The sequence below is a fragment of the Setaria italica genome, chromosome III, assembly GCF_000263155.2.
Source record: "Setaria italica strain Yugu1 chromosome III, Setaria_italica_v2.0, whole genome shotgun sequence".
NCBI classification, from domain to species: Eukaryota; Viridiplantae; Streptophyta; class Magnoliopsida; order Poales; family Poaceae; genus Setaria; species Setaria italica.
The window spans coordinates 42,370,342-42,394,763 of record NC_028452.1 but is presented as its reverse complement, the minus strand read 5'-3'; the positions used below and the strand labels follow the sequence as shown (position 1 = coordinate 42,394,763).

Below are 24,422 nucleotides of genomic sequence, written 5' to 3'. Positions count from 1 at the left end.
TTCGTTGTAAGAACCGAAAGCACTTAACAATAAACCTACAATTAGGGTTTCCTGTTTGATCCACAACAATGAACACATAACATAACTATGTGCGCTGAGGTTACCTTGGTTTCCTAGCTTTTCCATGCCTCGGCATCCTACGGTTTCATGAAACCTTAAGTTCAAAAATCCAACTAATATATAGCGAATCGATGTGAAAAAAAGCTACGAGGGAAAGAGGATACCTTGCTCTTCAAGATCCACGGACCAAATGAAAGTTTCTTAGGCCAAAATGCCGATTCGTAGTATAGGGCGAAGTGGGGAGAGAAAAAACCCGAGAGGGAGGAGAAAGAGAAGGAACAAGGCTCGAGCAGGAAGAAGGGGCGCGGCCCTTATGTTGGAAGCTTGGCGCCGACGCCAAGCCTCCGCCACGTCAGGTGCCCCGTCAGCCGCGACGGGTGGACCTTTGCGCCATGGAGGCTGGCGCCAAGACGTGTTAGCTTGGTGCCAAGCTATGGGTTCTTTTTTTGAATTAGTTCCGTCAGGAGCGTATTTGTGAAAATTTTCACGAAAAGGGCTAAAATAAAAAAAAAGTCGGGTGACTCGTGGTGGTATAGCTGAGGCGGCGACCAACAGCGTTTGGTGGTTGCCATGTGGGGTGTAGGTTCTCGGGTGAAAGCCTAGCTTGGTCCTTGATCATTTGCCAGCGACGATGGTGCTATAGGCATCCTTTACCTTCTTGAAGACGTTGTTGTAAGGACCTCAACCAGAGGGACATTTCCAGATGAAAACCAAAGAACTGACTCGATGGTTCGAGCGACAGCAGCATCTTAACGTTGCTTTTCTCTTGAGGCGTCGCTTTGGAGTCCTTGGGTTGGCGGAACCATGGTGAGCTTGGAGCGTTGGTGGTGCTTGGTTTGTCTTTCAATATGTGTGGCAGGATGATCTTAACATCAATAGTTTCTAAGAAGACAGACAACAAATGTATGGATTTCGTTGTTGCATAAGGATCAAAACAAGGTGGAAGTACAGGCTTAGAAGAAGTTTGAAGTTTAATCTTTCTAACTTTTTTCTTAGTCGCTTACTTTCTCGTCTTTGTGTTCCTCATTTTAAGGTTTGGAGTGTAAGTACTTATGCATCGCCTGGCTAGTTAGCCAGATTTGTTTCGTTGTAGACATTCACTTGTGCCTTAATCTAAAAAAAATGTTCGTCTATTTCTATACTAACCATTACCAACCCAATGTATAGCATCTTCCAGGCCTTTTCGAACATGAGAATTTCATGATCATCACTCTGTTGAACAGAAAAGCATTCACACTCATTGGATGTGCGAGGTTTACAAGTTCCTGTGGTCCAAACGAAAGAACATTTCTTACAATGTAAACTTTTTTTTTACCTATGACATTGCTGCAGAGAAGCAAAAGGAGAGGACCAGTACCAGCAAGCTGGGAGCGAGCCCGACGGACGGCTCCCCCGTTTTGCGGCCTGCTACAACTTCGCTTCAGCAAATGGCTGAAACCAATGGTGGAGTGTAACATGGTGCCACAGATGGCACCTGATGGGTGCTGCATTTCCCGTTCATCTCACTGGCGTATACTGAATACAACATGGGGCTGCACAGGCCACTGGTAATACTGACGAAGTTACATTGGAGCCGATTTGGACATCAGCAAATGGTCTTGCCTCAAGGTCTGGCAGTCGATGACTTCTCGACGACAAGGGTAAGGAACAGGAATGAGCCAAAGGAAATGAAGAGAGACGTGGTCATCAAGATAAGCATGGCCTGCAGTGTGATGTTTGGGCTCAGAAAGAAGATAACTGCAATGGCGCCTGATTGCCACACCTTCAGCTGTGCAAAGGCAGCCTCCTGCATTTGTCATGTTGTCAAAATTGACTTCATTGCAGACAAGTGGTTATGCCAGGAAATAAAGATTTTCAAATTATACCCTTAATACCAAATTAACTGATTCATAACTCATAAGCCAGCTAACGAGATCAAAGCATAGTATTCATGCCATGTGTGCACATGAAACACTAAATAAAAGGCATTAAAATAAGATTACCTTGACATCTTCGAACAGCAGCCCAAGTAGTGCACTTAATTGTGTATTCAAGACACCATCACCAACACCCCATAAGGCGCCTATGAATAGAGGTATCGCCGCACCAAGCAGTCCAGCCATTGGACTGTTGGCAGGATAAAGATGAGTAAATTACAGTAGAGTCACAAGCACAACTGAAGTATAATTTACACATATCATACCTGTAAAAGAGAAGCAACCAGAATAGGACAATGGCCTGAAGAATTGCTCCCACCGACACTATAAATGCTGCTGAATGAAGTCCAGAAGTCAAGCGTCCAGCAACCAACGAACACTGCAATGCCAGGAATGTTCCGGAAATCAGGTAAACATGTAGTACAGATTTTTTGTAAAGTTGCAGATAACTGGAGAACAAAATATGCTATAGTTGCTAGTGTGACTAGTGCACTTTGACGATTACTGCCCAAGGCAATTGAAACAACAGGGGAAAATGAATACAGGATGTAGCATAGAAATGGTACAACGAATGGAGGATATATGTCAATATTTTCTGGGCAAAAAGAAGGATAAAGTAAGTCATTCAACAAGCAGGTCAATTTTTATTTTACTTACAACTACATCAGCTGCACCATAAATTGCCATAGCTCCACCAACACCACTGATGCCAAGAACAGGTGTTACAATACTCTTTGTGAATACCGCCCTTCAGAAAAATCCACAGAACTGTCTTAGAGAAATGCTTACTAAAGTGAACAACCATGGATGTTGAAAACAACATGGGCTACTTACCATACAAATGCCTGCTGTAAACCTGAATATGCAATAAGAGGGATGGTAAGAAGCATTCTTCGGTCCTTAAGTGGGGCAACAATATATTTCAACATAGCTCCAAATGAGGAATGTGTGGGAGCATTATCTCTTTTCTCATCTCTTTTCGAAAGTAAACACATTAGTACAATGCCCACAATCATGCAGCCAAGAAACACAGCAAATAGCAGATTTTTTCCGGTAACACTTCCACCATCCTGAAGCGATATGAGAAACAGAGGATCAAACAATATGGCATCTCACATGTAACAAACTGACATTATTAAAAATAACAAAGAAAAGGTAAGTCATTGACTCATTGTACTATGTTATAAGTCAAGAACCTTAATTACACTTTAGCCTTTAGCTACTAATTATCATTTTCAAGAACATAATGTGAAGTGTAAAAAGAATCTCCAGTTTGAAATATTATAATATGATGCTAACCTTTCCATTTCTCAGTAGAGCAAGCGAGATCAAATTTCCAATGACCTACAGAGTTCAAATGAAGTAGTATTAGTCAGAAACAATTGTACTGTAGAGGAGATGTATCAAGAGAGAAATAGACACTTCAGTTTAAGGGATGGAGAATAAATACTAGAATATCTCCTAGCATGTTTCGACTAAGCGAAGCTCTTGGACAAATGTACCTGTGTGCTAGCAAACATTCCCCAAAACTCCCCATTGAAGCTCCCTAAAGTTGGACCCTCGGGCAAATTATTTTCTCTTGCGTGACTGAGGGCAGCTGAAGTAAGGTATGTACCCTGCAGTGCAATATAGGTGTGTGAGATGGAAAGAGACAGGGAAGAAGCATTTCAGATAAAAGCTAAGCTGTTACCTGCCCAACCCAAATGATCGATGCCGTAAAACCAAGGTAGAGAGAAGCTGGCACCATTGTGTACCTGAAAATTTGTCATTCAAGTTACAATTACACAAAAGGCGTCATGTTGAATGTACTACAAATTTATGAAGCATTTTACACAACTGAAACAACCAGTACATTAGGAAGCACATCAGCTACTATCAAAAGCTATCCATGTCCAATCAAACTTATGTATATCAAAAAGAAAGTAGAACACTTCCCCAGCAGATTGTCGGGTACATTACCAGGAGAGAATCCCCACTGGCCACTGGGCACTTGCTGAGAGGTCCCACTAAATTCAGATAGCATTTTCCTAAGAACCCAGGGACCTGAGTCCCTTCCAGCTCACTTATTCACAGGAGGAATGCTGCAGACCATGAAAACAAGTAGAAACATGACACATATACTACATTATGTCCCAATGACATGGCCTAGACCTTCCAATGGTCAGAATTTTGCGCATCCTCGATGAAATACAGACTATAGAACACTTCCAAACAAGAATTGATCAAGTGGAATCAACACTCATCACTCTAAACTCCAATGAATATCCTCACATAGTAAGTCATTTGATCAGAGAGATGTCTACCATGCATCCAAATCCAATCCAACAGACCACCACAGCACAAGCAAACCATCTTTTGCATCAGGCAAAGTGGGATCAAAACTGGCATCACACCAGCACTGGGAAAAGGCTTCTGCAACAGGAACCGTCAAAAGCCCACTGGTGGTCCAGCTGTTGAACTAGAAGGAGGCCATTTGACCACTTTCGGCGTGAAGAGTTGTTAGGTGGCTGTAAAGAGGGAATGCAAACTGATGATTGTGATTCGTAACACAATTGCTACCTCTATGTCCCAATCACCAGGGACCAAATGGCCAGACTTGAATGTAACAAATCACCGGGACAGGGCAATGGTCAGATTTTTTATACATCCTCTACCCAACACGGACTAGAGCAAATCAAACAGGAGTTCATCAAATAGAATCGATACTAATCTCTAACCCAACCGAACGCTGCTTAGCTACGCATTTTATCAAGCAGGCAGCACGCATCCAACTCCAAAACCAGCATAGCACCGCTGTATTTGCACAGCGACAGTGATGAGTCGCGATCCGCGACCAAGACGCACGCACCATTTCGGGACGAGGTTGGCGAGGATGAAAAGCACATAGCCGCTGCTGCCGACGACGAGCGCGCGCTTGGGCCCCACCCGCGTGACCACTGGCGACGCGGCCACGGAGAAGAGCGTGAAGGAGGTGTAGAGGATCCCCATCGAGACTGTGCCCAGGCCGCCCTCCTGCACCGCGACCGCACACCGATGAGAACGAGCACACGAAACCCGCGGCTGGGGGAACGCCGAAGCAGGGAGGAGAGGATCGCGCGCACGGTGTTGACGGAGGTCTCGAGGTTCTGCGCGGCGCCGTAGGCGGAGAAGACGAAAAGGAAGGCGGCGGAGAGGACGTGCGCGTCGGCGGCGTGGCTCCGGCCGCCCGCCGCCGGCGCCGGCGCGGCGATGAGCGGCGACGCCGCGGACTCCTCGTCGCGGTGGGCGTCCATGGCTGCCGGCCGGCCTGTGGGGGGCGTGGGGGCACGAGAGGTCGAGAGCGCAGCGCAGTGAAGTGAGGAAGAAGCTTCTAGAAGCTCTTATAGTCGGGGGGGGGGGGGGGGGGGGGGGGGCTCGAGGCGTGGGGAGGGGATGTCCGGTGGCCGGCGCGGGAGCGGAGGTGACGAGACGAGGCCGGCGGCCGGTGACGAGACGAGGCAGTTGGCCCGCGGCCGCCGGCCGGGCGTGGCGGGTGAGGGGCCCGCAGCGCAGTGGCTCACTGGCTTGTCCGTAGCGGGCTCGCTAGCTGATGATTTCCTGCGGCTTTTGTCCGTGTGTCCTTGGATGTTCCTCCCCAAAGCTTTCCAAGTGGATAGAAGCCTTTGCATCATCATCAACAAGCTAAAAACAAATATACTTTGGATCCTAAGACGGCTGTTGTACGCCGAGATCGTCGCCAATTTTTTTAAAAAATAGTTATTTATGATTTCTTGTGAACTCAATTCCAATCTCGAATTTAAATACGAAGGAGGCAAACATTATCGGCTTGCTACATCGCCCGTGTTGTCGTGTTAGTTCCATGTCATTTATGGTTTTAACCCCCCTAACTTTATATCTAAGTATCCTAGCATGATTTTTGTCGACAAACTCTTTGCATTTTAAAATATAGGTTATTTTAATTTTTCTAAATATAAAGATTTTGCTACGTATCTAGACATAATATATATTTAAATGTATAGCAAACAAAAATTATGTACGTAAAAAACTAAAACGATTTAGAATTTGAAACGAATTGAGTAGCAGTTCAGCATAGACTCATAGTGAATTGTGAGATCATTTCTGTTCAAGAAGGATCCTACTCCCTCCATCTAAAAAAATGCAATTCTAGTTATGCATCTGAACAATAAGCTAGAAATGCACTTTTCTTGGATGGATTTGGATGGATTTGGATTGATGTGCTAGCCAATTGGAAAGGGTTCTTGCAGACTTTGCAGATCCTTTTCTTTTTTGTTGGGCAAAAGAGAATCTTAGAGCAAGCCCAACGCGGTAGCTTCATTAGTAGCCTTTTCAGGTTATCTAGGCTCGGATGCCAGCGTGGTCAAAAATTGGGTGCCCTGCAGGGGCTACCATGGCCTCAGGAGAGAGAACGAGAGATTTGAGAGAGGGTGCGTCAGGGAAAAGGGAAAAGGCAGGAGCAGGTTGCGCAGGGGTCATGTGTGCTTGCGTTGAGGATGTAGTAGCCTTTACCTACGTGGAGCATGATAATTTTGTGAGGCCACCGCTCTTTGGAGGCCGCGTTGGGCCTGCCCTAAAAGCACTGGCCTGCACCCGTGTTGTGTTGGCGTGCTCTCGGAGCCTTTGCCAACACGACGGTGACAGTCGTTGGCCTTTGCTGCCGCCGTTGGACTCGGTAGTCAATTGCGTCCATGTGCAGATGTACTTCCCCAACCGTGGTCTGGATAATGTCATACTCGGACGGATTCCGCCATTTGTCAGGTGACGCGTCTGATCGGATCACGCAAGTACCCAACCACCAGCTGCCGACGCGACTACTCTACTCTACTCCAACCGCTCAGCGCCTCAGCGGTCGGACAAAGCCTAAGCCCTTGCCCAACTTTGCGGTGCCAAAATTACTGTAGTAGCGTTTCGTTTGTATTTGTGAATTATTATCCAAATATTGACTAATTAGGCTCAAAAAATTTGTCTCGCAAAGTACAACAAAACTGTGCAATTAGTTTTTGATTTTGTCTACATTCAGTACTCCATACATGTACCGCAAGTTTGATGTGATGGGGAATCTTCTTTTTGCATAGTGTCAAAGTTAGGATTTTGGAGTGAACTAAACATGACCTAAGCCTGGTTCGGCTGTTGCTAACAATGAAGGGTTCGATATAAACCTGACGGCCACGTTAGTAGGCATCCATGACAAGGTACAATTGCACACAGCTAGTTGCAGGCTCAAATCAAGAAATGGTATCAACGGGGCCTCGATTTATAAACAAATAAAATACTATAATATTTTAATGACGACTCACCATATTTTCTTATTTACATTCCTCGTCCACCTGAGAGAGCGTTGAAACCTATATAAAACCACTCCTACTCAATACCGCCAGTTAGCCCTCACCAACTCTTAGGCCTGTCTGGATCCAATTTCCATTCTAATAATTATAAATTCTAATAATTATAATTTAAACACAAATTAATTAAGCTAATATAATTGTACGTGAAATATATTTGTATATTATTGTTGGCCATATGGGAGAGATAATTATGTGCTGTACCTCTGCTATAGGGAAGCAAGTCAAAAAGTGTGCTATAAGTTACACATTAAAAACATAGCATGAGGATCTATAAAATCAATTTCCATCTCCCATCCCCATGAATTTAAGATAGGCTTATATCTAAACTTTAGAAAGTTGTGGAATGCCACATTTCAAGATAATTAGACTACTCCATTAAGTAGATTCCAATTCTTTATCTTTACCTATTATTAAAGCAAGTAACGTCTTTGCCTGGGTTTTCGTACGTCGTGATCATTTTGCAAAAAAACCCTGACGTTTCGTGAAATTAACTCGCATTCCAATTCTGAAGAGACGAGGGGTTCGGATGGAAAAAGGAGGGAAGGGAGGGGGTTAAGGGGAAAGAGCTTCTCTTTCTTCGGGGGATTGGGCGCGCCCCCGCGCAGCCCTTGGGCGCGGCGAGAGCGAGGGGCGACCTGGCGGCGCGTCGCCAATCGGACCGCGCCGCCCTCCACGTCCCGCGCCGACCGAGCCGCCCCTCCCCGCGCCGCCCCCTCCCCGGCCTCGGCCCCGGCCGCCCGCCTCGGCCGGGGGAGAGGGAGGAGGAGCCGGGGGAGAGGGAGGAGAGAGAGGGGAAGGAGAGGAGGTGGGGACCGGAGGGAGGAGGAGAGGAGGCCTGTGGGCGCGCCGCCCGCCCGCCCGCCACGGCCGCGCTCGAGTTCCTCCGCGCCTTCGAGCAGCACCGCCGCAGGGCCTCCTCATCGGACCCTTCCTCCCCGCGCCCCCGCCGTGCGTCGCTCTCCTCCTCAAAGTCGCGGCCGCGGGGCCGGGGCAGGCTCTTCCCCGCCCTCTACGACCACTCCCCGCTGGCCGTCGTCCCGGCTCGCTCCGCCGCTTCCTGCAAGGTCCGTTTCCCCTTCGCGTCATTTGCTTTCGACCCAAGCTAGCTCGGTAGCTCTGAGCAAGGCTAATCGTGCGAAATGATTCCTTGATTGTTTACTCGAGTGTTGGTACTCCCATTGCTTGGATTTACTGTAGAATTTGAAGTTCACCTCAGATTTAGTTGATTATTTACCTTTTGTTATTCGATATGTATTACACGAGGAGGAGGTCGGTATTACATGAGCCAGCGGTGAATGTTTTTATGAAGCTGTATGGGTCAACTTACTATAAGGTGCATAGTGGTTACTATTTTTCTTATTTCATAACCTTTTATCTTCTCTCACATGTGAGATTTGGATCAGAAGGGATATCTTGATATGTCTGTAGCTTAATGATCAAATTGTTTGCGGCAGGAATAGAGATCTGAATATGCATCTCTATTGTACTATGCCTTGCTGCTTAACCAGTCTATCAATACTCCATGTCGCCATACATGTATTTTTTTTCTTGGATCATGTTTTGCTTTGGGTTTTGCCTTAGCATTCCTAGTGATCTTCACCTAATCTGAGAGTCTTTTATTATTTTGTTTTTCTTTTGAGGTAAGGGTTAGATAGGTGGATGCTTTTAAAACAATGAATCTGTTTAAGCAGATTCTAGAAATTGGCATAATGGAAGCCTGCAGTTTGCAGCCTACGTATATGCCAGTTTCAGTGTTTGTTCATGGGATGTTCTGATTTGCCTCTTTGCCAGCCTGATGATTACCTCTTCAATAGTATAATGGAGATTGGAATACACTTGACCGTAGAAGCTGGCTTGGCTGCTGTGGTGGACCGTATACTCCCTTCGTTCCAAATTACTATAAGTCCATCCATCCATGTACATCCCACTCTGATTTTCTTCCACCAAGCTGGCTGAGCTGGCTCCGGATAAGATGTGTGTAGATAAAACGAAATATGAAGGCTTTGGCAGACACATGTGAAAGGAAAGATGTTAAATTTGGTTTTATTATGGGGGCATTCAAATGTACCAGCCTGATGATCACGGGTTATTTGCATTGAGAGCAAAAATCTGAATGCACTTCTCCTGTTGAAGGCTGCTTAGCTGCTCTGGTTGATGGTCTGCTGCTGCTGCTACTACAATATCCAGAATGAGTCTCTTCCCCCTCTCTGGATGTGTGTGTGTGTTTCTATCAACCAAGCTGGCTAAGTGGGCTCCTGGGAATGCATATGTAAGTGCAATGGTTATGAAGGCTTGGCAAATATAAAGAATACCCTCATATCGAACAGGTGCGCCGGATCAAGAAGTAGGAGGCTAACCGAAGGCTCTTCTCTCCTCCTACCATGGCGAGAAATAATGATCGAATCATTACCGTGGCTGCTCCATCGCAAATGATTACAGTTTCTACATACATAATAGTATTACAGTTCCCTGCTGTCGTAGTAAGTATAATGCGCATAAGGAGAGGAATAAAGGGGAGGTAGATACAGTATCATCAGCGACCATTCCTTGGATTATGACAATAAGTGGATGTTGCCTGTTCGTATATAAATAAGCGCAGCAGAGACAGATCTTTTTGGGTTACTTGGAAACTCGTTTATGCCAGAATTACCATATCTTTTTAGTTAATATATGCTGGTTTTATTCTGTGTTACTACCAGGCGATGACGACGAATGCTGATGGCTGGTTGGAGAAATTGCTTTCGTTACTATTGTACTTTTATACGCTATCTAAAATGTTACCCAGCAAGGGTAGCAGTAGTCCCTCAGTAGCAACTCATGCATTTTTCCTTTTTGTTTCAAGGTTTATTAAACGGATAGTTTAGAATGTTAGGTCTGTTCCAGTAGCAACTCATGCATTTTTTCCTTTTTGTTTCAAGGTTTATTAAACCGATAGTTTAGAATGTTAGGTCTGTGGTGGAACACATAGTTTGTGCCACTAGATTGATTTAGCAATGCTATTTGAGATGCCATTTTTTTTTCTGTTTCTGTTTTTCTCACTGCTTGATCTTCGAAAAATGATGTTTTCTTTATGTTGATGAATACTCCTCAATTTGTTTCTCTTGGTTTCTTATAATGCTGGCGTTCCCTTTGTTGCTATTATTTACTTCATATCCTATATCCTATGGAATCTAATTTCATTGTTTTATTTGCGTGCTTTCTTACGTAGACTGTTCGCCGCCCCGCTCTCGCTGAATAGTGCTAGGCAGGCCGGCCGCTCGACCGGCCGTGCTCTATTAAGCCTGGTATTGCTGCGAGTGAGGACGCCGCGTGGCCGCAACGCCGACGCGTGCGAGCTTCGCCGTAGCTCTCCAGCTGTCGCGCATCGCTCGGCCCGCCATTGGATCTGTGCAGGAGCCGCGCTCGCAGCGGTGCCACCACCGTTGCTCAGCCACACTGCTACGCTCGCTGGATTGGAGAAGCCACACTGCTACGCTCGCTGGATTGGAGAAGCCGAGAGAGAAAGATGAGAAGATCAGAAGAAGAGAAGGGGGAAGAGAAGCTGCCTCCTTTCCCTCTCAACGTCATGCTCAAGCTCACCGGCGGAGCTCAAGAGTGTTGACTGGTGACCCGGGCCACCACCTCCTAGCAGGAAGCGCATGCTTTGCTAGCTCCGGGATTTGAGGGGAAAATAAGCAATGGTGAAAAGAGGAAGAAACGAGTAGGATGAGAGAAACGAGGAGAGGAGGTGGTCTGTGCGAGATAAGCTCTAGCACTCCGCAACGTCAGTTGGAAAGAAATGGGCAAGCGCTTTGAGCTCGCTCAGAACATAATCTCTATCTCTACCTAATATTAAAGTAAGTAAGGCTTTTGCCAAAAAAAAATTCGTCACTTGTCAGAGAGCTCCCGCGCCGCCTCGGCCCTGGCCGCCTGCCACGGCCGCACCCGAGCCGCGCCGCCCGGCCTCGGCCCCAGCCGCCCGCACCGCCCCAGCCAAGCCAGGCGGCGGGCACAGGCCGGGCGGCGCGACGTGGGCGGACGAGGTCGGGGAGGCGGCTCTGGTGCGTCCGGACGGTGTCATTAGTTTGAAAAATATAATTGATCTTTTACTGTAGCAACGCACGGGCATTTTGCTAGTCCTTTAAAATGAAAGGATTTAAACGGGACCTTAGCCAAATTTTGTTCTCCCCGACCCCATTCAGCCCTCCTCCCTATCCCCTAGATCGTTCCTTCCTCTATGGCTCTATAGCAACGCTATGGCCCTAGCTTTGGTATATGGATTAGAAAAGGGGGCGTAGTTGTAAACGCATTCCAAGATAATATAGGATTAGCACAGGGTTTCAAAACATAGGCGAGTTAGATGAATTGCGTTCGGATGGTTCGCAGCGGTTGGCTCTAATTTGCGTGGATACTGCATTGTTTTCGTCTGCATATGTTTGTATGCAGGTGAGGGGCCAGATCGAATCGAGCACCCAAGACCTCAGCGAATGCGGCTCGGCCCGACAGCCCAGGCCGAGCCTGTCAGGCTAAGCCCAGCCCGTGGTCTTTGTTGGGCTGGGCATGGCGCACATTTTGCCAGCCGAAAAAAATCCGGGCAGGCCAAGCCCTAAAAAAGACCGGATGGCCCGGCCTGGCCTGAAAAAACCCGAAAAAGCTGGCTCGAAAGCTGTTCGTGGGCGGGTTTGGTCAAGTTTTTTATCCAAAACATTTCAGGCTTTTTGCCAGCCCGGTCCGAGCCTAGTCCGTATTTTGCTCAGGTCTACACCAACCACAATAGACCTGAGTATTTTAAGCCCAGCTCAGCCCAAGCCCGATAGGTTTTAGCCCGCCCATGCCAACTGCTGGGCCGGATGTGGTTAGCAAAAACTAAGCCCGAAAAAAATCAGGCCAGCCCGAGCCTACCCAAACAATTAATTTCATTTATTTTTTAACTAAAAAAGAATGAGTAGCTCGAGCCCAGCCCGACAACGTCCATGGGCTGTTCGTGGGCATAAATTTTCGTCGCAAAATGAACCGAGCTTTTTATCGGCTCAGCTTGAAGCCCAACCCGACCTGCAAAATGCGCAGGTCTCAACCACAAGCACCGGACACGGAAAATATCTGCCTGACTCTGATACTCGCGACCGGAACTTGAGCTGCACACGCCTCACTTCCTACTTAGGCCAGTCTCAATGGGGTTTGAAAAAGAGTTTTATTCTCATTTAATATTGTGACAGATCATCCATGTCAGCTGGCAGTTTATTTATGAGGAAGAGAAGAAGGTAGTGTCATCAGGATGAAAATTGCTGCAGTTACCAAGACGAATGAAACGTTGTGCGCTACTCAGCATCGCCTAGCACCGGACACTTCAGAACATCACCTAACTTGTTTAGACTTCCACCAACACCCGTATCAGCCGATTTTTTTATTTTAGCCGGCCGACTTTTTTTATTTTAGCTTTTTTCTAAAATTTTTTTACAAATATGCCCCTAGTGAAACTAATTCCAAAAATGAAACCTTACCTTGTAGCATGGTGCCAAGACGTTGTAGCATGGTGAGGTAAGTTCATTTTTGAAATTAGTTCCACCAGGAATATATTTGTGAATTTTTTTTACTAAAAGGGCTAAAATAAAATAAAGTCGGTGTTGCACTCCAGGAACGCCGTGTATCGTAGCGGTAGGGGTACACTTATTCTGCTCCCGGAACCGTACCACCTCATCGAGGATCCCGTGCGCGCGGCGGCGCGCCCTCCCTGCGCTCAACGCCGCCTGCCGCCCTTCCCCACCGCCGAACCGCGCCTATTCCCGCCAGTCGCCACCCACGGTGCCTCCTCCCGCCATTCTGCACCCCCCGGCTTCGCCTCCTCCAGCCATCCCTCACCCTCATCCGCTCGTCCTCCCGCGACAGAGGCTGGTGCTAGCCGGCGGCGGAGGCTCCTGACAGACATCAGCAGGCATCACCGGTGGAGGGGCATCAGCAGGCATCACCGGTGGCTGCAATGTCTCGCCGAGGGAGCAAGGCCCCCGGCAACTCTGAGACGTCTTCTTCACCAGGAGATCGTGCGTCGGCGCCGACCTCAACACAGCAGCACTCCTCGTACTCGGAATCTCCACGAACTGCAGGTTTGTGGCCTGTACATGGAGGATGCAAGTGGGCAAGTGGCCAGGTCATTCCCCACATGGGAATCAATCCGCAAATCCATGGCAAGTTTGTATCTTGTTCGGTTTAGTTTTTGTAGGAGCGGGAAATTAATCCCCAAATCCTTCATAGGATATAACTTGGTTTCCTGCTTTCGTGATTAGTTCAGAGGAATAGCTTTTCATACATAGAATTTCTAGAAATGTCCTCTTGTCAATGCTAAAGCAAATACCATTCTGGCTCCTTGATTTTTATGTTTGTCCTATGTGCATTGTGCAAACACTTTTCTCAAACAACTTATGTTCTAAATTTCATATGGGTTCGTTCAACTAAACATGCCATCTAGTATTTGGCTAGGATGTATCCCTTGATATCAGTTCAGGTCATACATGTGCTTGTCAGATTACTAAAGTAATTTATATCACAACTAAAAATTTGGCCGAAGCACTCTGCTGCCTGATGGTTGTACAGAGGTTACTAGTAGCACATTATAATTTTCACATGAATAACCATACGTCTTCACTGCCTCTCGTTGCAAGCATTAGATGTTATATGAGTTCAACAAAGCATCAAGTTCAAGATCTATACTTAGAAATTTAAATACAATTACAAAAGGCTACGTAGTTCTCATGGCATATTTGATCACAACACAATACAAGAATTAAGTGTTGCAATTTGTTTATGAAACTATACAATGAAACTATGCATTGAGAGCGATAGTTTCATTTAAATGAAACGTTTGTGCAATGAAACTGTCCACCGAAACTAGCCTTACCACACGCACATCAGCACAGTGTTCCAAGCAAATATTTGTGAGCTGATTTCCATGTGTAGAGGCCACATCCCACAGCGTGGCTGGAACTGCCCACGTTTGCAGAGTTTCCGGCGCACTTACATTACAATCTTACCGGCAGAATTTTTTTTTCTCAAGCTGGTTTAATCTTAAATCGTTGTGAAATTCCCTGATTATATTTTTTTTAAAGAAAAAATTCCCTGATTTCTAGAGGACAAATTCCCTACAAAATCTAGTGAACTTTTTTTTTCTAGCCCTCAAACTCTTAGATAACGTTTGGTTTACTGTTTTGTAACGTAAATAGGTTACAGAAGGTAACAGATTACGTTACATGTGTTTGTTTCAGCATGGCCTGTAATCCATTACCCCGTAATCAGATTACAGCCCATTCAAAAATGTTACCGCTGCACAACCGCTGTAAACGGATCACATCCAGGTTCTTGCAACTTGCCTTCCTCTTCAACTATAGCTCTGGTATTTATTTGCGTTTACAGTGTTGAACCAAACAAAATTAGAGATTTGATCCATCCATTACCGTTAGCGTTGTATTTCGTTTCCGTTTTCGTTTACGTTTGCAGTCCATAACCAAACACTATCTTATATCTTCCACCTCAGCATCCCATGTTTTTCTAGCACGCCACCTCGGCCCCAACTAATCCTCAATGTCAATTCTACGGATGGCCGTAAGCTCGCTTGCGAGCGGTCGATTTCTTTTCCCCGACGCGCACACCCCTCCATGTGCCACGATGCCCACGAGCCACGATGGCCTTATCGTTCTGCGCCTCTGCTGCTTCCGGTTTCTTCTTTTTCATTCTCTTTCCTCTCCAATCATCACTTCTCCCTCGGCGGAGGTCCCGTGGGCGCGAGCAGGAGGGATCGGCAGCGGTGGTCGGGGCCAGCCGGTCCGGTCCGGGCCCAGTGCTCCTCGCGCGGGAGCAGGAGCGGCGGCGGAGCCGCGGCGGCGCGGGCATGCGACTCGGTGGAGCAGCAACACTAGCGCGGCGATGGCCCGCGGCGGAGCGAGCGCACGGCCGCGGCCGCCGGCGAGGGGCTGCGACGGAGCAGTCGCGGCCGTCGGCGAGTGGCTGTGGCCGCCTGCCGGCGCCGCGCCGCGCCGAGCTCTTTTGCTTTTTTTAAAAAATAATTGTTTCTAATTTTTATGCATAATTTTTGTCAAATTTTTTGATCAAAATTTTTTATTCTGATTTTTCGCCGGTTTTTTGTTTTCAAAAACTTTTGTTCCTGAATGCTCCAAAGTTTTTCATATAACTTTTGTTTAAACATTTTTGCCCAAAAAGTTTTGCATTCATAATCTTTTTAAAATTTTGATTCATAAATTTTGTTGTCTAAATTATTTCTCTAATTCTTTTTTGTGCGGATTGGTTTTCTGATTGTTCTGAGCATGCGTTGAGTGCAACGTGGTGTGACGTGGTTGTGGAGGTCGCAGGAAGGGGATCGGACCGTATATGGAATGACGCTGAAAATTAATGTCAAAACAGGATGGTTGGAGATCGACCGTCGGGCGATCGCAAATTTGGAGGGCGTTTGGTTCATTTGCTTATTTTTAGCAACACGTGTCACATGGAATGTCTACACGCTAATTAGGAGTATTAAATGTAGACTATTTACAAAACCTATTACATAAGTGGAGTTAAACGGCGAGACGAATCTATTAAGCCTAATTAATCCACCATTAGCAAATGTTTACTGTAGCAACATATTGTCAAATCATGGACTAATTAGGTTTAATAGATTCGTCACGCCGTTTAGCCTTCACTTATGTAATGGGTTTTATAAATAGTCTACGTTTAATACTTCTAATTAGTATCTAAACATTCGATATGACGGGTGCTAAAAATAAGTCAGAGGAACCAAACACCCCCATTTGCCCCAACTAATCGTACAAACTGCGAAGTGTCAGAGGATTCAGAAAGACTCGATTTAGGGCCTGTTCGCTTCAGCTTATTCAGCCGGCTTATCAGCCACCAAACAGTATTTTTCTCTCACAACAAATCAACCGTTTCAGCTTTTCAACCGGCTGCTGAAGCGAACAGGCCCTTAGACTTTGCCTAAATTGTCGGCGAGATTCAGCTACTCCACTGGATTGAGGAATCCAGATGCTCTGATGCAATGAATCATGGACTCTGATGCAATGAATCATGGATTAATAGGCTAATTATGGATGCTAATTATGGATTAATTAGGCTTAGGCCTCGTCCGTTTCAGCCTGATTGGATTCCGGTCAGAATTACTTCCATATCCAGTTTGAGTGATTCCATCTGTGCCATTCAATCCGACCAGAATTTAATCCTGCCAATCCACTCAAAACTAACGTGTTCCTAGCAACAAGGCACATCTACTAGCTGCAGCAGGCCGCCGGTCGATTTCTTCCACGAGGCTAGCAGTAGGTCCGGCGCTGGCCATGGATCCGCGAGCTCCGAAGAAATCATCATCGACACTCCCTTCTTCCGCATCTACAGCGACCGCCGCATCGACCGCCTGGTCGGTACCACCACCGTACCGCCGGGCTTCGACGCCGCCACCGGCGTCACATCAAGGGATGTCACCATCGACGCCGACACCAGCCTCTACGTCCACCTCTACCTCCCGGCGGACACGTCCAAGCAGCAGAACAAGATGAAGCTCCCCTTCTCGTCTACTTCCACAGCGGTGCGTCCGTGACGCGGTTGGCGACGGCCTCGGCGTACCAGCCGTTCCTCAGCATCCTAGCGGCTCGGGCCTCAGCATCCTAGCGGCTCGAGCAGGCCTACTCGTCATTTCCGTCAACTACCGCCTAACACTGGAGCATCCGTTCCCCGCCGGGTACGAGGACTTCCTCTGCGCGCTCGAGTGGGTGGTCGCCAGTAGCGGTGGGCACCTCTAGCTGTCGCGGCACGACGACCTCAGCCGCGTCTTCCTGGCTGGCGAGAGTGCCGGTGGGAACATCGCCCACAACGTCGCGATGATGGCCGTGGCCGGCGAGACGGCAGCGGCGGTCGAGGGCGCGGCGCTGTTCCACGCGGGGTTCAGCGGGGGGAGCCCATCGACGGGGAGCTGCCGATGTGGGTAGAGACGATGGGGAAGCTGTGGCGGTCGTGTGCTCGGAGGCGACGGAAGGCATGGACGACCCGGTGCCGCCGGAGCAGGTCGGTCACCAGCCACATCGGGCTGGCGGGCGTGCAGGTCGAGGAGTAGGGCGTCGGGGTCCTCGGGGACGGCGCGACGTTGGCGGCAGACTCGGCGGAGGTCGTGGACACGCCGACGAAGACCACGGACGAGGTGGCGGACACGGTGGTCGCGAAGGTGTCGGCGAGCGTGGCCTCGTCGGTCGTCGTCGGGCACCGCGCGGAGGACGCCAGGCGGGACACCTGCCACGCCGACCGCCGCTGCGCCCATAGCGCCGCCGCGAGTCGAGCCCCGTCACGCCTGCGCAGCGCCTTGAATTCGTTCCGGAGGGTTGGAGGTGGGGATTGCTTCTGGGCCTTGGAGTGAAGGAGTGAAACCTTCGTTCCGGAGGGTTGGAGGTGGGGATTGCTTCTGGGCCTTGGAGTGAAGGAGTGAAACCGAGCCGGCTTAGGTTTGGTTCCGGATCAGGCTAACCGAACAGCTATTTTCATCGAGGCTTGACTCCGTTCCGAATCGGACCAAACCACCCGGAATGGGCCTCATTTCGGATCATTCCAGTCGAAACGAATGAGACCTTAATAGATCCATCTTGCGAATTAGCTCTCATTTATATTTATATTTATTTTTAATTTATATTTAATCATCCTAATTAGCATCAAACGTCCGGTACAGAACTTTACTGAACTTTGGCCAGATCCAAACACCCCCTCTCGGGACGAGGAAGCGAGCCGCATTCAGCAGCACGAATTTGCTGCCGCCGCATTGGAGTTGCAGAGGAAACGGACAGAGAGGAAGGGGATGTGGGGGGCTGGGGGCGGAGGCGCGTGCGAGAGCGTACCAGGAAGGGGCGAGGTTGGCGGCGATGAAGAGGAGGTAACCGGAGGTGCCGACGACGAGCGCGCGCTTGGACCCCATCCACCGCACCACCGCGGAGCCCACCGCCGAGAACGCCGTGAACGATGTGTACAGCACGCCCAGCGAGATCGACCCCAGGTCCTCGTCCTGCGAGCAGAGACACGGATGAGGACGCGGACACGGATGCGAAGGGAAGCGGCGGGTTGGGCTTGGGCAGCGGAGGGGCACGTACCGTGTTGACGGTGCTCTGGAGGTTCTGCGCGGCGTGGTAGGCGAGGAAGACGAAGAGGAAGGCGGAGCTCAGCACGTGCACGTCGCGGGTCGGCGCCGCGGCCGCCGCAGACGCGCGGCGGGCGCCGGAGCCGGGGACCAGGGGCGCGGCGGCCTCCTCGACGTCGCCGGCGGCCGCGGCGGGCTCCGCTTCGGGCGGGGCCATGGAGGCGTCGGCGATGGGCGGGCGAATTTTGGGGGAGGAGGCGGCGTGCGGTCTGCCGGGTCGTCGTCGTGCTTGTGATTTGGGGAACGGAAGGAGGACAGCCGGCCGGGGACTAAAATTCATATCTTAAATCATGTCCCGCGGTCCGCGGATATACGACAATAATTTGCAAGAATCAAAACGACGGGCGAATCACAAATGCAAACATAGAATATGCACACGGGCTGGAAAGATTTAAACGGTCCGTTTAAACTAAATTCAAATTTTGATTCCTCACGTGGTCTCTTGCCTAGGCATCAACAAGATTGGTAGCACTCCTACTCCTACAGCACCATTTGCGTTTGAGACCGTGATGCCCCCTGGCCCTGAGCAAACTTAGTCAACCTCCTTGCTTTAGTCATCTTTCTCCAAGCCTCCCTTAAAATTTCATTATTCATCAAGGCTTTCCTCGAAAACAGACATTCACGAAGGCTGAGTTGCATATGATCACAGACACATACCAGTGGCAACTCATAGGCTCCTGGTCATGTACAACTCCGTAAGTTCTATTCCCATTTCGGTTTAAAAATGTACAGTTCTGTGAAGTAGTAGTAAATAATTTTTGAGTACACAAAATCCATGTACTCGTCTAACACAAAATATCTGCAGGATCCCCAGCTCAGTAGCACATGCATCCATGAAGCCCAGTTGTCGGTTCCCCCATACAGATACAGTAGACCTGCTAAAAATTTACTTCATCAATGTTTGAACCGAATGGCATGGCAAGACATGGTTTCACAAGTCGCAGCTCATATATGATGGACGAGGCATTTCGCTTCCATGCTGCTGGTGAACACAAAATGAGGCAGTGCACGCTGCTGGTAACACGGACGAAGATGCGAGGTCGGGCGCCGGTTTGGTTGTGCATTGATTAATGATAACAGATTTGCCTCAGGATCTGACAGGCGATGACTTCTCGACGAAAATGGTGAGGAGCAGGAATGCGCCGAGTGAGATGAAGAGGGCCGCGGTCATCAAGATGAGCATGGCCTGTAGCGTGATGTGCGGGCTCAGGAAGAAGATGACGGCAATAGCACCACATTCCCAGACCTTGAACTGTGCAAAGGAAGCTTCCTGCGTTGCCATATTGCCAAACTTAAAGCATTTATCGAAGGCACGGGGAATGAAAGAAGTATCGAAGTGCATTTTCGAAATATTATCAGAAAGAAATTGCAAACCAGCGAATGAGATCATGGCATCTTCTTCATCCTGTATGTATAGATTACCTTGGAATCTTCAAACAAAAGTCCAACGACTGCATTTAACTCTGTATTCAACATCCCATCACCAACACCCCATAAGGCGCCTATGAGTAGCGGAACCGCTGCGCCAAGCACTCCAACCATTGGGCTGTAGCAAGATAAAGATGAGGGTACAACTTTTGTCCAAAAGAAAAGGATGAGTGTACAACAGTAGTACACAACTGCACAATAACATTTTAATGAAATCAAACCTGTAAAAAAGAAGCAACCAAAATAGGACTACAGCATGGGCAATAGCTCCGAATGACACTATTAGTGTAGCTGAATAAAGTCCAGAGGTCAAATATCCAGTAACCAATGCACACTGAAATGTAAGGCATGTTCCAAAGGTCAGCTAGAACGTGGATAACTGCAAAACGTTTGACTAGTCACTAATACACTTCAGCAATTCCTGCATGTAGCAATAGCCCCAACAGGAGACTTGGCATTGGCAAATGAAATAGAAATAGAGTTCAGACTCAAATGGGACAGGTAATTCAGGAGAGTTAACATATTAGTGGAGAAAAGGAAGGATAAAGTAACCATCTGACAATCAGGTCGTTGTGATTTCACTTACAACTGTACCAGCTGCACCAAAGATTGCCATGGCTCCACCAACTCCAGAAATGCCAAGCGCAGGTGTTACAATGCTCTTTGTGAATACAGCCCTTTAGAAGAATCCACAGTATTTTCTTTAAAGAATAGCATAGTAACAAAGAGAACAACCATGGATATATAATGGGCTACTTACCAGACAAACGCATGTTCGAGGCCTATATATACCATAAGAGGGATAATAAGAAGCATTCTTCGGTCCTTCAGTGGGGCAACAATATACTTCAACATAGCTCCAAATGAGGAATGCAATTGATCATTATCTCCTTTCTCCTCTCTTTTGGACAGTAAGCACATTAATACAATACCCACTATCATGCAGCCAAGAAACACAACAAATAATAGATTTTCCCCCGTGACACTTCCTCCATCCTGTAGTGTATGAGAACCAAAGGATCAAGAAAAATGAAACATTGTGTACAAATTTATATTCTACAAAGCAATCCAATTAAAAAAAACAAATAAAGTTCAGAAAAAAATTTAACAATAAGCATTGATCCATTTGCATGATTGGTACTCCATTTCACAATATATATTTGTCAAGAAAGAAAGGACAGTATTTTAGGTGATATATAAGCCAATGGACCATGTTTGGCCTAATTAGATAGAGGAGTAGAACGTCCATCTAATAAAATGCACGGTCAAATCCTACAAGAAGTAACTTTGCTTCAATGTTATTTTTACAGGATATGTCTGCAGTTGATGCAATTGCTTTAGCAGTTATGATTACATCAAAACTCAGGACAACCTAGATAGTTAATTGCTGGGGATACTAGAGGAGAAATGTTAAATTGATTCATTTTCAGTATTACAACAAATGTCTCGAACCATAGGCTATATATAACAATCATGATCTCAATTCTAGTTTTAGTTTATAATTAGTTGAATCAAGGACATAAAAACCAAATGCCAAGAAATTAGCACTTTGGAATATTCTAGAACAACCAAACCTTTCCATTTCTCAGTAGAGCAAGCGAGAGCAAATTTCCAATGACCTAAAAATTCAAATGCAGTACAAGTCAAAAGCAGTGCTATTATAGAAGATACTAGTCATGAAAGAAGTAGACTCTGCAGTTGTCGTGTGAAGAACAAATACTGAATCTCTCCAGGTATGTTTCGACTAATAATAATAGCTCCTGTAGATATGTACCTGCGTGCTAGCCATAATTCCCCAGAACTCCCCGGTGAAGTTCCCCAAAGTTCGACCCTCAGGCAAATTATTGTCTCTTGCATGACTGAGGGCAGCCGATGTAAGATATGTACCCTGCAAATTGAGCAGAACATAGGTGTGTGAGCTATATGGATTCAATAAAGACACAACAGTTCATGAAAAAAGTAGTTCAGTTACCTGCCCAACCCAAATGATCGATGCACAAAAACCAAGGTACAATGAAGCTGGCACCATTGTGTACCTGACAATTTGTAGTTAACATTACAGGAAAGGCAGCATGTTGTATCTTGTATGTACTGAAACTTTTGCTTACTATTTTGATTTTTGCACAACTGAAACATTGCATGTACTGAAACTTTACTTAGTATTTTGATTTTTGGCACAATTGAAATACCCAGTAGTGGCAGTAGATTAAGAGGCACATCATAGGAGTTGCATGTATCTAAGAACGTTCGATGCATATTCAAGACAGAGTCCTTACTGGGTGTCAGTCAAAAATATGTGATACGTACTAAATTTGGGCACATTCTGACATCCAAAGAAGCTGCCTTTGTGAGTTGCTCCAATCTCAACTATTGGCCAAAGGGGAGGCTGCACAGCTTGAAAACTGATCGCGGTTTAACACAGTCCCAATCAAGGTAATCACCGGGACCATGCATTTCAGTGATCTGAAATTCTGAATGTGGGCAATTACTAATGAACATGCGGAGTGCTTGACGAGTATATTGATCTAAGAAGTCATCGAGTAGAATTACTGAATCAACACTCGCCACGCCAAGCTAGGAATTCTATCGAACAGGCACCAGGCAGCCAGGCCGAGACGCACGCACCATGTCGGGACGAGGTTGGCGAGGATGAAGAGCACGTAGCCGCTGCTGCCGACGACGAGCGCGCGCTTGGGCCCCAGCCGAGTCACCACCGGCGACGCGACCACCGCGAAGAGCGTGAAGGAGGTGTACAGGATCCCCAACGAGAAGGTGCCCAGGTCGCCCTTCTGCAGCGCGAGAACCAACACGATGAACGGACAATAGGAAGACCAGGCCGGGTCGGGGAGCAGGAGCAGGGGCGTACCGTGTTGACGGTGCTCTCGAGGTTCTGGGCGGCGCTGTAGGCGGAGAAGACGAAGAGAAAAGCGGCGGAGAGGATGTGCGCGTCGGCGGCGGGGCTCCGCCTCCCAGCCGCCGGCGCGGCGAGGAGCGGCACGGCTGCGGCCTCCTGGTCGCGCTGGGCTTCCATAGCTGCCGCTAACCGCTAACGCCTCTGCCTGCCTCGCTGTCGCTGTGCTTTCTGTCCGAGCATTTCGAATTAGTACTAGTATGTCACGACATGGGCCCACGAGAAGTCGAGCACTCGAGGTTCTCTCCCCAAAACCAAACACTCGAAGTGAACAGGTTGTTACTTCGTCATGGAATCTTAGCCATATGTTTAATAGAAATTTTATATTTGGATCATTTGGTAATAGGTAAGCATCAAGTGGCAACAAATATATTGAATGACGTGGCGCTGTCGTCGCATTTTCTTTTAGGTTTGTTTTTTAATATAGGATCAGAATAAGGCATCCTCACTAAAAAATTGTTACAGTCCACCTTCCCATACAGTAAATATTGTTACAGTCCACCTTCCCAAATGGTACTCCCTCCGTCCCAAATTACTATCTGTTTTAGCAGTTCTAGATACATAACTTTTGTTATGCACCTAAATGTATATTATGTCTAGATACACAGTGGCAGATCTAGAATTTTACCACAGGGTATGCCGAAAAAAAAATCTTATGCAATTTGATAAAGCCATTTACAATTTGCTAAATTCAAAGATTAAGCTAGAAACAATAACAAATCATAATATAAATAGTTTGAAATATAGCATAGAAGAAACTTACAATATTATTGTCTGCCTTTGTTTACCCACCGCTTTTGAATTTGAATGATATGAATGTGTTGATTATATCTTCTTCATTCACTTGGAAGAAAATATCCCGTTCAATGAATGTGACTAGACAATCGTCCAAAACACTATCACCTAGTTTATTCCTTAACTTTGTTTTCACTTTAACCATTGCAAAAAAATACCCTTTCACCACTCGTTGTTGCCACTGGTAAAAGCAATATCAATTTGAGAAGCAAGTAAACCATATCATACACTTTATGCCGTGTATTTAAGAACATAAGTTTTTTCAAATAAGAAAAAAAATAGAAGATAGATTAATCTTAAACCTCCTCATGGATGATTAAAAGTTCTCATCGTGGACGATCAGAAGTTCTCGTCCTGCGAGAGGCGGGTGGCGGCGAAGCTCTGGCGTGAGGCCCTGGTGGTGGTGGCCTGGTGCGGCAGCAGTAGCGGAGGAGTTGTGGCGGGCGGAGCCGTGGAGAAGTTGTGGCGCAGTGGCGGCGGACTGGTGGAGGGATCGTCGAGATCGAGACGTCGACTGCGCGACGCTTCGACTCGGTTTCCGTGACGGGAGGACGCGGACTGGCGGGCGGTTTGGTTTCCGCGACGAGAGGAGTCGTGGGCCCCTGACGGACGCGGACTGCCGGCTCGGTTTCTGCGTCGGAGGCGGGCGGGCGTAGTTGAATCATCGCGGCGTGTCATACGTACCAGGTAAGGTGCTGGGCCCAGGGTATGCCGGGTACGTACCACTCGGCATACCCTGTAGATCCGTCCATATAGATACATAGTAAAAGTTATGTATTTAGAAAAATCAAAACGAATTGCATTTCGGGATGGAGGGAGTA

At 47.4% G+C, this 24,422-nt stretch overlaps 2 protein-coding genes across 3 annotated transcripts; both read right to left on the bottom strand.

Annotated features, from left to right (window-relative positions):
- Positions 1-1,240: 1,240 nt before the first annotated feature.
- On the bottom strand, positions 1,241-18,713 carry LOC101753092 (UNC93-like protein 3). 2 transcript variants are annotated; one of them, XM_004962667.4, is made up of 10 exons: positions 18,421-18,713; positions 18,172-18,335; positions 3,667-3,730; positions 3,479-3,592; positions 3,276-3,320; positions 2,811-3,046; positions 2,634-2,724; positions 2,243-2,355; positions 2,043-2,166; positions 1,241-1,846 (listed from the first exon to the last, which is right to left on the bottom strand). In XM_004962667.4, the coding sequence occupies exons 1-10, from the start codon at positions 18,622-18,624 to the stop codon at positions 1,664-1,666; spliced, it is 1,338 nt and encodes a 445-aa protein (XP_004962724.1). In that variant the 5' UTR covers positions 18,625-18,713; the 3' UTR covers positions 1,241-1,663. The 2 variants fall into 2 exon arrangements, with proteins under 2 accessions (XP_004962724.1, XP_004962725.1); XM_004962668.4 differs by lacking the exons at positions 18,172-18,335; positions 18,421-18,713 and adding exons at positions 4,825-4,988; positions 5,078-5,466.
- Positions 18,714-19,148: 435 nt separating this feature from the next.
- LOC101752680 (UNC93-like protein 3) lies at positions 19,149-22,959 on the bottom strand. Its single transcript, XM_004962666.3, has 10 exons — positions 22,762-22,959; positions 22,521-22,684; positions 21,868-21,931; positions 21,670-21,783; positions 21,470-21,514; positions 20,656-20,891; positions 20,482-20,572; positions 20,117-20,229; positions 19,890-20,013; positions 19,149-19,737 (listed from the first exon to the last, which is right to left on the bottom strand). The coding sequence occupies exons 1-10, from the start codon at positions 22,924-22,926 to the stop codon at positions 19,555-19,557; spliced, it is 1,299 nt and encodes a 432-aa protein (XP_004962723.1). The 5' UTR covers positions 22,927-22,959; the 3' UTR covers positions 19,149-19,554.
- Between the last annotated feature and the right edge of the window lie 1,463 nt (positions 22,960-24,422).

Bases quoted from the DNA above. Each gene is read 5' to 3' on its own strand.
- LOC101753092 (XM_004962667.4), bottom strand. From the start codon at position 18,624: ATGGCCCCGCCCGAAGCGGAGCCCGCCGCGGCCGCCGGCGACGTCGAG. The intron at 18,336-18,420 runs GTACGTGCCCCT...CTCTGCTCGCAG, and splicing joins TCCAGAGCACCGTCAACACG to GACGAGGACCTGGGGTCGAT. The intron at 2,725-2,810 runs GTAAGTAGCCCA...ATTTTTCTGAAG, and splicing joins TTACAGCAGGCATTTGTATG to GGCGGTATTCACAAAGAGTA.
- LOC101752680 (XM_004962666.3), bottom strand. From the start codon at position 22,926: ATGGAAGCCCAGCGCGACCAGGAGGCCGCAGCCGTGCCGCTCCTCGCC. The intron at 22,685-22,761 runs GTACGCCCCTGC...CTCGCGCTGCAG, and splicing joins TCGAGAGCACCGTCAACACG to AAGGGCGACCTGGGCACCTT. The intron at 20,892-21,469 runs GTTTGGTTGTTC...CATACACTACAG, and splicing joins CTCTACTGAGAAATGGAAAG to GATGGAGGAAGTGTCACGGG.